The following is a 14,716-nucleotide window of genomic DNA, read 5'->3' as shown; positions in this document are numbered from 1 at the left end:
TGTAATCTAACATGCTTGAAGGGGAAATTTCTTTTTAATCCTTGTCATTTTAATAGTTAATGAAGAATTTATATTTTTATTAATTTCTACATTCCTTGGTTAGGCTGTTTTCTGTGTATTCCCTTAACATTGTTTTTTTTTTTTTTTAATCAGTAAAGAATGAGCCATTGTTTTATTGTCAGTGAGTTCTGCCAGTTGTGTATAGATGTATGCTGTGTATAAAAGAATTTATTTGCCAAGTTAATATTTTTTAGTATTCAAGCCTTGACTTTCAATTAATGCATACAGAGCTTTAATGAGTATTTCCTTTTTACACGTCATTTTAAGTTCTTGTTTCTACATTAATTTAGTGCATGGACAACAGAGTTGATAACATTGATAACAGAAGTGAAGACTGTAAAGCAGTTTGAGGTTTTGATGCTGCAACATATTTCTTGCATGATTTGAGCACATCATTTGAAGACAAATAGGAAAGAATCAATATATGTGATACAGATAGAGTTTGCTAAGGCTTTTGAAATCCCCTCCTGCGACATCTCATAAGAAAGGGAGGGGCATGCTGTCCAGCATAAACTACTGTAAAAAAAATACAAGATGGGTATGAAAACCCTGCTCAAACCATGTTTTTAGAAGGTCAATTTTTCAAGAGGAGCATCTCAGCTCAGAGGATCATTCTGGATCTGATAACATGCAGTATTTTAATTAATGACTTGGCTGATGGAATAGACAGTGCACTTATCATCAAATCTGCAAGACGTGAAAGATCTTAAACTTTTTTCAGAACAAGATTAGAATTCGTAAGAATCAATGGACATGGAAGAAAATTCACAAGTGAGGTTACACACAAGCTGGAGAAGGACTGGTTAAGCAGTGTTCTCCTGCCAAAAGAGAAAAAACAAAGCATCTTTGGTGGGATGTATAAGCAGATGTGTGATATTTTGAAGTCAGTGCTCATCAGACCCCAGCTGGAGTGCTGTGCCTGGAATTGAGCACTGTTCTGATAAAGACCCACAGGAAGAAACCCAGCAAGAACAATAAAAACAATTGGAGGTCTAAAAAACATCACTTTTGAGGAAAGATAAAAATAATTGTTTATTCTTTGGTGAAACTGAGGGTATAAATGATACTATCAAATGCCCTGAATTCTGCTTCCTGTATGCACTGAGATAAGCTCGTTACCTCCTCTACACTGCAGCACAGGAGATGAGGTTAGACTTTGGATGATACTTGTTACTCCAAGGTTAGTTCTGCACTGGAATGTACTGCTTAGGGAGGCTATTCTGTCTTTCACTGTTGAAAGTTTTGAGAAAGAGCTTCAGGAGCAGTTAATATCAGTCCTGCTTATTTTCTGTTATTCTGGGCCTTTTTTTGGTGGGTAGATTTGAAAAATAACACAGATCTCACCAGTTTTAACATTCTGTTAGTTGGACAGGAAGGGCAGCATAAAGAGAAGTTTTAGAGCTCCTATCAGCTGGAACCTTATTTATGCCAATGTACCAATTGGATTTGCTTTCAAAATGGTTACCTAAACACTGAAGAAATGTGCCTGAGTGGGGAACTACAGTTTCCAGTACTGTAGCACTGGTTCAGCTGAGCTAGTAGAAATAGGGGGAGAATTTCTAAAATAGGTTAGACTTACAGTCTCTGTACCTTTTTGTGTATATAGTGGATCATTCTTTGGGATTTTTTTTTCATTGTACTATGGGGTTTCAATGCATGTGTGACTGCTATTAATAGATTTATCCTTTGGCTTTCTTGAGTTTATTGTTTTGAATCATCTTGACAAAAAGGGAGTACAATTTAATAAGTACAGTTCATTCAATATTAAAAAGCAATAAAATAAACAAGTAAGAAGTACCATAGGCAAGTAGAAAGTGAAATTTCAAATTTTATTTGTTTTATTTATCCATGACGTTGCTGGGACATCCTCCCCTACTAAACACTTAAACATCTTCTACAAAGAGAACAACTATCTCTTTCTTTAACACTTCCCAACCTGTAGGGGGAAAACTTACATTAGCCGGCATTTGCGCTTCTGTGTGGAGATGAGAAACTTTAACAAAATTCAGATCAAAGAAAAACTACACACTTGTTTTTTCTGAAGTCCTGCAGCAATCCTTGCCTTCAACAGAGAGCCCTGTCTCTTCTGTTTTCTCCTCCCTGAAACAGATTTCTTAGGATGAGTGGACTGTAACTGTTAGGAAAGGAAACAACCACATTTGAAGATAGAGTCTCTCAGATGGTTCAATGTGACAGAAGACATTGACAGACAGAACTGCAGCTCAGGAGGACTCTGTGCAGTGCAGGAACTGTTTGCAGTGATTTTTATCACACCTTCCATTAGTATGACTGGAGAGAATTTACACAAGACTCAGTCACGACTCAGTTTTTAGTATATACATTGCTCCGGCCAAGCCTGTGCCAAGATACCTATTCAGTGTTCTATCTAGTTGGAGAATGGGAATTTCTGATCTGGGGCATTTGACCACACTATGGAGCTCAAAACAAGCAGCCAAACAGTACTGTCTTGTGAGTCTGTCTTGGATTATTCTTCCTTGGATGAGCCTCAGGCTTACATTACAGGTGGAGGTCTGCACACAGGTCACACATGACTCCAGTACTGCCTCCTGCTTTTCCTGACAAGACTTCCTGAATGCATCCTGGACTTGATTTGACATCTCACCTTGGGTGATGGTCACTGGTGTATGGCAAAGCCACCTGGCTCTGCCCTTGGCTGTGCCCTCATTGGTGACCTTGGCTCTCAGTTCATGATGCCTGGAGGAGCAGCTCTGCCCTGACACTGATGTGCAGCTCAGGAAGGAGCAAAGGGCTTCATAAAAATACTCTTTTAAAATATCTTTTTCTTTTCACCCAGCTCCACACAAAAGACTCCTTCTCTTATTTATGACTCTGGATTTAATTCAATTTATTTATTCAATTTTAGCTTTTAATTTTAACCATGTAAATTTTGCTTTCTGTGGTTTGTTTCTGCCTGACTCTTTAAAGTGTTACAGCAAAATTCAGGAGTACTTTGACAAAATAAATCTGTTGATGATTAATTTTAGCAGTCAAATGTCTTTGGAACTGTATTGCTTTTATTTCTTGAAATGCAAGATGTCTAATCTGGTTAAGACAGCGACTGTCATGCCAAGCACAGTCATTGTACAGGATTAAGAACTATAGGATTACAGATCCTAATTATAGACTCTTGTTGGTTTATTATGTCTTAATAGGTTGTTTTCAACTTATGATTCCATTTGTCATCTCTTTTGCAATCGTGTTTTTAATAAATTTCTGATGCGTCTTCTAATTTGTCAAACCTGTATTCTGACAGCACTGCCTGGATTCTATCTCATGTCAATATTAGCAAATTAAATAATTTAAAGTTCAAGGTCCTTATACTGAACAGCTCTGCTCTTCTGGGGTTTTATAACTAACTTTAAGTTATACTGCTGTTTGAATATTCCACTTCTGGCACTTTGGTTTCTTGGTTTTCAGGTTGCTTCCAGAAAAAGTATAGATGATGACTTTCTGTAGCCATTTTTCTGCCTGAACCCCATTGTAGTCCATGTAGATTTACATACTGGAAAATAATTTAGAAGATATGAGCATTTATAGGCACTGTATTTTTACTTTATGAGGAATGGCATTCATACATTTGCCTTTGGACATCATCTTTGTCATATTCTTTTGTTCTCAATGAACTTTTTGCTTGGTGGATGCCATGAGGAATGTGCCACAGAGAATATTATTTGTCTGTGGCTATGTCCTGCAGGACTGGCCAAGCAGGATTCTTTCACATTCAGTGGAAAGCTGTCAAGATAATTAAAGTTTCAATTATTGACTGGAATGCGGCCTAGATTCCTTAACTGATGAATGAGACAAGGTCTTGTTTACCTTAGTTTTTGCTCAAGTTCCTCACCATGCAGTGCACAATTCAGTTCAGCTGCACTAAAAGCAAGGAAAGTACATGGTCCAGCTAATACTGCTGTCATTTTTGGCACTGTAATCAGACCAGTGGTGAAATGGAGTCTTATTTATAGCAGCTTTATAACACTTGCCTATCACCTTTAAGACACAGGACACACAGAACAGTACAGACCAGGACTTCAAGTGCGCTAAGTACCATGCTTGTGTCAGGGTGGCAATGGGGACAGCTTGAGGTGAGCCCAGGTGAGGCATAGCAGTAATTGCTCTTAATCAAACTACTGGGGCTGGAAAAACACCTCTCCTTAGCAAGTGAGGCCTTTTATAGCTCTATACATGGCCTGATTTCAGAAATTTTGTGTGTACAGTTCAGTCTTTAATTATGAAATTATAAATACATTAGAGAGGCTTGGAAACTGATTTGGAGCAGTGCATGCCCCATGAATGAAAATTGCTGGATAACCACCTGGCATATTTTTCATTTTCTCATTTTCAATTGTGCAATCCCGTGCCTTTGTTACTGCATACCATCAAACACAGAATTATTAACTTCCTTGTGTTTTTCGCGGCAACAGAACAGTCAGAGTTTGACAGCCTGCGCTTGCCTGTCCCTGAGGAGCAGCGATGTTCCAGTGTTTGACTCTGAGGCGCGGTGAGGAGCGGAGGCCCCGCGGCCCAGGCCCTTCTCTCCCTGGCCCCCGCCCCGCTCCCCTCCCGGAGCTCACTCGCGTTCCCTCAACCCCGCCCCGCCGCTAGGGGGCGGCAGCGGGGCCGCGCACACCTGCCCCCCCCCGCCCCCGCCCCGCTGCGGGCGCTGCGCCGCGCCGCGCATGCGCGGCCTGGCCCCGCAGGTCGGCTGAGGGGACGCGGCGGCGGCGGCGGCCGCTCCTCTCTCGAGGCTCGGCAGGTACGTGCGGCGGGGGCTGCGCGGCCCCGGCCTCGGCTCCGGCTCCGCCAGCGGGAGCGTGGGGTGGCTGCCCGGGCTGTGGCTCCCCGCTGGTGCTGCTGCACCTGCCCGCCGACGCGTCTCCGGGAGCCTGTGCCCAGGCGGGCGGAGCAGGCGCCGCCGGGAGCGCTGCCCCTAGCTGGTGCGCCGTGCCCGGGCGCGGGCTGGCTGTGGCGGCTGTGGGACTCTGCCCGGAAGAACGTGGGGACGGGTGACGGCCCGGGTCATGCTGCTGTGCCCGTCTGCGGCGGGAGGGCGTCCACGGATCCGTCGGGGCTTGCGTGGGCGCGGAAGGGGCAGTCGGGGGCAGGGATGCGCTTGTCCCCGAGTCCAGTCGCGGTCGAAGGCAAAACTGGGCAAAAGTACTTCTCAGGGATCACCCCGGGAAGTGCCGGGAGCACCTGCTCCTGGAGTCCAGCGGCGGCGGACAAAGAGCCGTGGCGTACCCGGGGCCGGTGGATCGGAGCAGCTGCCGGGCTCCCCGGGTCGCGCCTGTGCGGGGCCCGAGGGGAAGGGCGGCCCGGCGGCGGTGACCGAGGCGATCGCAGGAGGGATGCGGGCAGAAGCTGAGCTGGTGCCGAGCGCTGAACGCTTCGCCTCCGCCGCCACAGCTCTCGGCCGGCGGGGCGGCAGGTGCGGATCGGGGAGAGCGCCGAAAGGGGCAGAGAGAGAAGCGGGGCCGGGCCCCTTTTGGGGTTCGCAGATTTCGCCCCCCTCGAGGGGTGCCAGAGCAGCCTGGGCAGGGAGCGGAGCGGCGTTCTGCGCTGTGGGACAGGGGGGCTGCGCTCGCCTGTAGCTTTTGTTGTTTTCTTTATGGTTTGTCGAGCGATATTGAGGGCCATGCTTACGTCGCCGATAACTGGTCTTGTAAGCTGAAGTAGTTAGGTAGCATGTTTGACTTTGCCTTAATTTCTAATGTCGTTGTGTTGGATAGTAAGGCTCAGAAAGTAAATTTTGGTACAAGTTGATTGCAAGAGATGAGCTGTGCAGAAATTTGTGCTGCTGATGCTCCAGTAATTCCCCGAGGGTCGCAGGGCTTTGGAAGTAAGAGAACAGAGTGACCAAGCTTTAATGATACCGTCAGAGTTTGTCTTGCTGACAAAAAGCTACAGTGTTTTCATGAGTTTGAAAGTGTGGTCTGTTTTGTTTGCAGATAATATACTAAGTTTTATGTTGGTTGCTTTGTTTGCTGCATTCCTTTTTAAGCATGTACTTAGGAGGTCTCAAAAACAGTTGTCTAAATAGATAAAATAATTATTCTTGTATAGACTTGCTATAACTGAAATTATCAGCTTCTCTTTTGAAGCAGATGTAAGGTTATTCAGACTAGAAGTATGTATTGGCAGCTACCATCTGTTCAAATATTTGTATTCCTCACTGTAGGGCAAAACCTGAATTCTAGTTTTAATAGTTTTATTGTTGTTTCTATTATAGATCTGTTAAATGAGTTTTTGGAAGGGTTAAAGTTTGGCCTTCTGTATTTGTCTCTTGGCAGTCATTCATCCGTTGTGCTTGGTTAGTGTTACCTAGTGAGCAAAGAAGGATAAATAATTTACAGTTCTCATTATGCTTTTAATAAATAACAAATGGGAGTGCACCTCACAGCTGCGACTGGAACATCCATCTTGTTATGCTATATTTAAAAGGACATTTTTTTTCCATAGGAGAACGGAACAGTCACAAGAAGCATTTTGATTATAGACTGCAGCTTTCTTCATAGCTGTTATTGATTTGGTTTAAAAATTCATGTAAAATACCAAATGAGATGGTCACTCACTGTTCCACTTAGGTTTATGGATTTTCTCAGAAAGGAGATGTGTACTTTGGATTTTTATTTTTAAGACCTTTTTAAATATGCCATGTAAAATATTGTCTTACTGTAACCTGTCAAGACTTGTATTAGAGACTTTATTAGTACTAATCCACTAACCATTTTTTAATGAATTAAGAAAATATTTCTTCAAATACATTTGCAGGCACAATGTCAGGAAATTCATGGTAATTTTGCTGAGGTTCAAGTTTACTTGCTGAATATTTTCAGTGTTAACTGAAAAACGAGAGGATCTTTAGGTCCAAGTCTTGGCAAGAATGACACTACAGTCATTGTGATCAGGTTTAAACCTGAGATGGGCTTGTGAAATTGTTTCCGAGATAAGGCAGAACAAGGCTCTGCTTTAAAAAGAACAGGAACTGCAAAGAGAATGATATTTTCATTTTAATTAACTTGGTTTGAGACTCTTTGTGCACAGAACAGCATTCTTTGAATGTTTGTTTACATTGAAAGTTCGTGGTATTCTTTGCCTTTGCAAAGCACTGGCTTTTCACTCTAGTAAGAGGTGTACTATCTCCCAGCCTCTAAACATGTTTATTTATAAGTTTCACAAGCACTTCATAAATATAGGTCATTGAATCTTGTGTGCTGCTGGTTTCTCTGTGAGAGACACTTGCTGGCTGTACCTATATTTTTCTAGTTGAAGATATACCTAAAAAAAAAGTTTTTGAAAGAGTTTTTTTAATCATCAGTTCATCACAACAAAAATCCTTGTAATTTCATAAAATCCTGCTATCAAGTAGAGTGTGTTTCTTTTAAAACAGTGCAAAACAGTGTTTTCAATGCATAAAGTGAGAGTAAAAATAGACCCACATCATAGTATTCTATGACAACAGTAGAGGGAATGCAATAGAAAAATATTCTCACCTTAAACCAAGTGTGTTTCTGCTAGCTGTTAAATTCTGTAAACTTGCTGAACTTACACCTTACCTTCCATTTACTGTCTTGCCTATTTTATCATTTGTTGGTAAATACATAGTGTGGAGTCACTTGAAAATAAAATAAAAGTAGAATATGTAAAGACTGGAATAGTCCAATGCTTTCTTTTCTCTCATATCTTACTGGCCCAAAAAAAACAAAAAAAAAAAAAAGAAGAAAAAGCTTTGTTTTGGCTTTCTGGAGAAGAAATTCCTATCACAATTGCAAGATTTTAGGACTGGGAATTATTTTTTGCAAACCTTAAAGGAATTCCTATGCCAAATCTTGAATTGTGTTCATGCAATCAACTGGCATTGATAATGGTATTTAAACTTACTTGAAATCTCTGGCTAAGCTTAAACACAAAACAGTTTAGGAAGAAAATCTCCCACACTTTTTCCTGTGTCTACCTCTCTGGAATATCTTATACTGGATAGATGTAATTGAATTAGTTTTGAACTTGAAATTATTGCCCGTAGATGCCTTAGAGCAATTTAAATTTGAAACCACCTATTTGCATCTGATAGGTTTGAAGTAGCAGTACTTAACTGAACTGTTTCTTTAAAAGGTGTTCATTAATCCGCTGGTTTTAATTCCCTGCTGAGTTCTTTAGAGTTTAAAACATATTACATTCCAGGCTCGGTAATGCCACGTATTTCAAAAATTTTTTTCCCCTAAACTGACTGAGAAGAATGCAGGCCCAGTGGTGGGCTAATGGCAGTTGTATTGAGGAGAAATCCACTTTGCAGACCCCTCTCAGATCAGCTGGAGCGGGTGTTGGAGTGTAATAAATGAAGTCTTTGAGACTCAGTTCCATATTAAAGGCCTGCTGGTGGAGGTTGAACCACAGTGGCTAATGGGCACATTCTTTTGGTGAATACCAACTAGAATTTGCTCTTGGTGTAAATGTTTAGAGGTGTTAACTTTCTTCCTTAAGGGATTTTTTTTTTCCTTCCTATTCGAGCAGGTAGCCATTCTGTTATGATTGTACTCTTTTACTGTTAAAGCTGAAAATGAGATTACTGATGTGTGAAATGTTTGGTGTTGGCATTGCTTTTAAATGCACTATAGCAGTCAGGAGATTGTTCAGAGTTATCTTCGAAGTGTCTGGTATTCAACAGCAATCTGTGAAAGACAAACTCCAGAGTTTGTGGTAGGTGATTTTCAACAATTTTTTTTCAAAAGGAAACAAACCTTAATAAATTACTGCCTTTCAGGGGACTTTTTAGTATTTAGTTATTGAGTGCTTTGGTTCAGACAAGTAGTTAAACCTCTCTTAGAGTTATAACAGAAAAATTAATTATTTTGCTTTGACTGCTGTTAAAAATGTTTGTTTTTCTTAATTTCTGTTAGAAGCTTTAGGAAGTGTTAAACCAACTGTTGTTGAACTGGTTTCTTTGTAGTACATTTTAGTTACTATTAGACAAAGTAACAGATTTAAGCACAGTTTCCTCATGAAGCTGTGGTTAGTCAGCAGTGCAGGTGTGGCAGTGAAGAGGTAATAAAAAGTGACATTTGTCAGCTCCCTCCAAATTTGCATTATTTCCAGATGAAAGCATAAGGAAATGAATTATTTTGTTGTTTCATCCTGATTTATTACAGTACTTGACATTTTTATGTGATGCTAATTGCATAGTATCACCTAAGGAAAAAAATAATCATATTTGGTAGGCACTAATGTGATTCCAAGTCTTCACCTTATATTAATGTAGTAGAAGAATTACTAAGAAAATGAATTATTTTATTTAACATGTGTCCTGCCCTGAAATGTCAGAATACCGACAGAATACAGCTTTTGTTCACAGTAGCAGAATTACTACTAAGGAGTGCTGTGTCAACAGTGTGTGGGTTTTTTGCCCACAGTCAGCTTGGCTCCTAGGGAAGCTCTCAGCTTACCATTTGCTTCGTGTTCCTTCACAGCAAGGCTGTAGTCAACAACATGAATCCTTCCTGAAAGCCTCTAGGAAGCCTCTGATCTTTAATGACACTGAAATTTAATGTACATTTTTAATTCTTCTCCTTTTGCTTACCACAGCTTTGAAAAGTTCTTTCCCAAGAGAGAGCTTTTAGCTTTACAACCACATTCAAAGAATGCTGTTCTGTTAACAAAGACTCTCAAACCAAGTTAATGAAAATGAAAATATGATTCTTTTTGCATCTATGTTTGATTTCACGAATGTGTAATGTGCCTTCATAATGGTGTTGGTGAGTCTTGAAACTGAGATACTTAATGTGGGCCTTTGTCTTGTCTGGGTGGTGTACCCAGCTTCTGCCTAGTGAGAAGTGATCTTAGGAAAGAAAAAAGTTGTGACTGGAAAGTGTTTTACACAGATGGTTTGCTTATGAGTGCCCATTTGACAGGCTATGGGAAAAATATAGCCGAAGGACTTTATTTTCAGCTCTTCCAGGAATAACTTCTATAACTTTTAAAACTTTACTTCCTGGATCAGAAAGAGCTTGTTTTTGGATAGCTGAGAAGTTATGCATGGATTTATTTACTGTTTAGGCTGAGGTCAATATTTAATGTATAAGCTAAGTGATAGTCTTGTAAATATCCTAATCTTTTTGGTTTGGGCTCTTTTTTTTTTTTTTTTTTACTGTTAAAAATACTGTAGGATACAGGCAGATGAGGTGGAAAAGCCATAGAAAAGAATTGAGTGGGACATTTCTCAGAGGAGTGGGACCATGTAGGTAGGATAGATTGCTCCCATCCATGCCCTGAATGTATTATTTTGCCAGAGTGAATTGATGTGGTGGTCCAGTTAGAAGTGCATTTGAATATTTGAAAGATAATAAGTAGACTTTCAATCGTTTTTTTCTTTATGTGAGCCAGCATGTCCTTCTATGCTTCAGAATAGAGACAAAGTTGTGCCAGTTATCACAGGTACATGGAATGGTGCATCTTTTAACCTGTTGCTTATGGCTGTGTACTTAAAGTATTTGCTCCAAACAGACAGCCCTAATATTTGTACAGAAATAGTAAAATAAATGAAAAAAACAATAAATAAGCTTTTCTTGAGCCTTTTTTTATTCTTGGAAAAGGCTAAGTAGTGTTTTTTTAAAAAACTGTTTTTTGAAAAAAGCCTTGCGTAGCAAAGTTCAGCCAGTGGCGATATGAAGTTCCATGATATCTCTACTGAATATCAAGGCAGACTGTGAGTTTAAGAATAACTAGCAATGACTGGCATCTTTCAAACTTGAAATAGAAATCAGTCAACAGCGGGGAGTATGTGGCAAAAGCGTGTTCCTGTTTTAGTCTCAGGTGGGTCTCAATTTCTGCTTCTGTTTTGTGGATTTGGGTGCACTTTCCTAGGTGCTGTGGAAAAGACAAGGCATCCAGACAGCCCTTCCACATCCATGTTCAGAGCCTGTGTCTTTTGTGAAGACTGGAATCCAAAAAATTGAGAATTTTAAGTGGCAGGTTGGTATGGTTGCCAGTGTAGTGGCGCTGGGCATGGCTATGGGTATAGAAGAGGACAGTGGTGGGAGCATCTCAAACTGATGTTTGTGTAGGTGTGACCCTGACTTTGAGATCTGCAACTTGGATATTTTTCAGCTGGTGTGATGAGCTATAAAGTGTTTTAGTTCATTAAATGTAAACAATTATGTAATAATTGCATTTTAGAGCTGAAAACATTCTTGAAATTAAACGTTGAGGAAATGTCCTGTAGCTGTGTCAGTTTCTTCATTTTAATTTGTCTTCTTAACAGGCTTTATCATCATATAGAGCATAGCTTCTAATAGTTAAGAACTGTAGGGGAAACAAACAGCAATATTTGCCAAAGTTACTCAAAAATAAGCTTTTCATGTCTGTTATAGGAATGCTTCAAAGCACAAAGTGTTTTTCTGTGTAAATCATTTTGTGCAACTGCTCTTGATAGTTCAAAATAAAAGAAATTTCTGCACAAAGTTTTCTGCGGAAAAGGAGCCCGAAATAAAACCCTTCCTTTCTGTTCATGTACAGTCCTTTCTGTCTCTTAAGTTTCTTAGAGGGGCTGAATTTTTTCTTTTATTTTTTTACCTTTCCTTTTTTTTTTGAGCAATTAACATATGCTTGCTGTCTGAATGGTTGAATTTCTCCCACATGTACCTGCTGATGTGGCAAAGCTCTGTGTTTCACACTGGTGTATACACACCACAATCCTTGAGATGCAGAGCAGTTTTGAGTAGTGTTCTTTGTGTTTATGGTGACCAGGAAGTCTTAATTTAACTAGAACTTTACTTCATATGTAATTTTGGGATTCTGTTCTTGATGTCTTCCTGTGTGTTTTGTGAAGTAGCTAAGGGAGTGGATGTACATGTAAGGTGATGGCATCCTCTTTTCATGGTTATGACCATTGTCTTTCTAGATCTTCTTCCAGCCTTGTCTTTTCAAGTGTAGGATCCAGGCAACTTTCTCTGTAAAATATGTATTATTTTGTTTAGATTTTTTTTGCACATTAGGTAACTTTTTGAGCACTTTCTCTCTTCTGTATTTATGTAACGTGGAAAAGGTGGAGTTTTTTTGCAGTGAATAATCAGTGCTAAGTAATTCCTTCACAAATTTCTTCATACTCCTTCCAACATACAGTTTTGAATTATGCAAAGATTTTTGTAATCTCTGAGAAATTGCTGGGAAGAAGGACTTGTAAAAATCATGTGTTGTACATGTTTTATGTTGATTTTATGAAAACCATAGTAATTAAAAAATAAATTGAAAGATTGTCAGTGAAATTGGCAATTCATAGTACTTTTTACCTATAATATATTTTTGGTATACTTGTTCACAATTGTCTGTTCACTTAATCATGGGATGTATGAAATATATACCATCATACTTCATGAGAAATCTTATTAGCAAAGTCTGTCATTTCAGTTAACTGTTCGAAGATCAGATGTGTAATTGAGCCAAAACCACTATGGACTGTAATTTATTTAAAGGTTCACTGATTTCTGTCCTAGATTATTTGCTTCATTGAGATGAAAATTGGAAGTTTTAGGTTTAAAATTTTTTCTTTTCTTCACTGATTCCCAGATCTGCCCCTCTTTCATGAATGAAATATATTTGTTTTGATATGAAACAGCTCTAGATTATATTAAGAATGACATTCTTTTATGATGTAGAGTATGTTCTTGATTTCATCATCCCATTTAGATGGGATAACAGAGTCTGATGTTAGATCTTCTGGACTCAGCAGTACAATGGGTGGGAAAAAACGTTTTTGGTGGTTGAAGTTTGTACTTTTTCTGGAGTAGTTCACAGTTTCTATTCTATCACAAAGTATTCTGAACCTATTTGAGTGAACGTATTTAGGATTCAAATAGCTGTCAGATATATTTAAGTATTTCCTGTTTACTTTCTGATCATGTGATTATTTCATTTAGGGATTCATATAATGAGGCTTTTATTATGGCCAGTGACCCCTTGGAAGGCTTTCATGAAGTGAACCTCGCTTCGCCTACGACACCCGATCTTCTTGGCGTGAATGAGCCAGGGACTCAGGAACAAACTACCTCACCCAGTGTGATCTACCGACCACACCCTTCTGTTGTGTCCACACCCATCCAGCCCAATGCATTGAATGTTTCTGACCTTCCTACACAGCCTGTTTATTCATCTCCCAGACAACTGAATTGTGGAGAAGTGTCAGGTGTCAGGTAAATGCCAAGTGTCCTTTTATTTAAATTGTTGATGTCTGTTGCATATGAACTATTTGCATCATTAAAGATAGTTTTAATGTTATTTACAATGTTGCAATATTGTGTCCATAATTATATATTCAACATCACTACTGCCACTTCTAAAATACTTACTCTCAATGTATTATATAAATAAAAATTATATTGCTCTCTTTACAGCATCAATGTTACCGACGCAGTACTTTGTTCTACCTCTGGACCCCAGAGTGGGTCATTCAATCACAGTAATGCCAGGAAGGAGAGCAATAACGTGGAGAGAGAGCTATTGCAGGGTACTACAGTAGCAGATGTTGCTGAAGGAAATGAAGATATTTTTGGGTTGAGTACAGACAGTTTATCTCACTTACGGAGCCCATCTGTACTGGAAGTAAGAGAAAAGGGCTATGAGCGATTGAAAGAAGAACTTGCAAAAGCTCAGAGGGTAAGGTTCGTTGTCTTGTTTCCTCCCTCTTTTTCTCTCTTCAAAGTGGTTCTAATATTGCAGAATGATAGATAGGCCAGAAGGTGCATTTGAAGTCTGCTCATTTCTTCTAGATTTATTATGATGTAATTATTTTATGCAAAATTTTCTAACTACTTTTCCAAGACAGTACTGATGTCTTAGAATTATTCTTTGATAATGTTTTTTTTCTAGAGCTGCTGCTGCTACTTAACCACGGAAGCTTTTGCTGCAATATCTGGTTAAACACACTCTCTTTTTGAAATGTAGGCTTTCCTTCATTCTGACATTTGAGAATAGGAGTAGTTTTCTGTCATTCTGGTGTTACTGAATAAGTATTTATAGACACTGATTATATACCTTTCGAGTCTTCTTTCCTCTAGAGTTTAAAAGTGTAGCATGTGTCATGGAATTTATAAATGCTTTAGAAACAGAAGTGTTTCATAGGGGAATGCTTGCATAGGAAAGAAGCAGTAAAAATGCCTCTGATGTTCTTTAGAGTACTGTTACACTACACTTCAAATTGAATATGGATACCTTTGAAGACACTGTGTCTCAATTCATTAATATTTGTAAAGCGCTTTGTCTTGTTTGGATGGATGGTGCTATATAAATGCAAAACCATTATTTATCATTTTAACATTTCTCTGTGCTTAAGTTTTTGAGTAGATGTGCTATTTGTATCTGTGCCCTTTCTCCTCCTCTAGGTGACTCCATTCTTGTTTAGGTTTAAGCTCATCTTGTGTTTGAACTTGCTAACCTCTATTTGTTACCTTATCTTGTTGGATGCAGTCATCATCACTGTCATAGCGAACCTTAACTATGGATTCAGACATTGCTTTTTCTGTTGTATTGCTGAGTAGTGGCTTCAATTGCTAATGTGTGTGTTTGCTTAGCTTTTGGCCACTGAAAGAAAACATTTACCTGAGCTAAATTTGAGGATCTTGCATGTGAATATATAATCCTAGCAGTTAAA

The 14,716-nt window shown here is 39.4% G+C and overlaps 1 protein-coding gene across 5 annotated transcripts in view; it reads left to right on the top strand.

The window, feature by feature from the left end:
* Positions 1–4,682: 4,682 nt before the first annotated feature.
* Positions 4,683–14,716, top strand: part of RAB3IP (RAB3A interacting protein) — a 32,491-nt gene continuing 22,457 nt past the window's right edge. For 2 of the 5 annotated variants that reach the window (XM_074539738.1, XM_074539736.1), the window contains exons 1-3: positions 4,683–4,834; positions 12,987–13,259; positions 13,461–13,722. In XM_074539738.1, coding sequence (XP_074395839.1) covers positions 13,012–13,259; positions 13,461–13,722 — 510 coding nt within the window. In that variant the 5' untranslated portion in view covers positions 4,683–4,834; positions 12,987–13,011. Of the gene's footprint in view, positions 4,835–10,935; positions 11,044–12,986; positions 13,260–13,460; positions 13,728–14,716 lie in introns of those variants that run through there. The other 3 variants (XM_074539737.1, XM_074539739.1, XM_074539740.1) reach the window with 3 other exon arrangements.

The sequence above is a fragment of the Zonotrichia albicollis genome, chromosome 4 (genome assembly GCF_047830755.1).
Source record: "Zonotrichia albicollis isolate bZonAlb1 chromosome 4, bZonAlb1.hap1, whole genome shotgun sequence".
Taxonomy (NCBI): Eukaryota; Metazoa; Chordata; class Aves; order Passeriformes; family Passerellidae; genus Zonotrichia; species Zonotrichia albicollis.
This window is presented reverse-complemented; position numbering and strand designations above follow the sequence as displayed.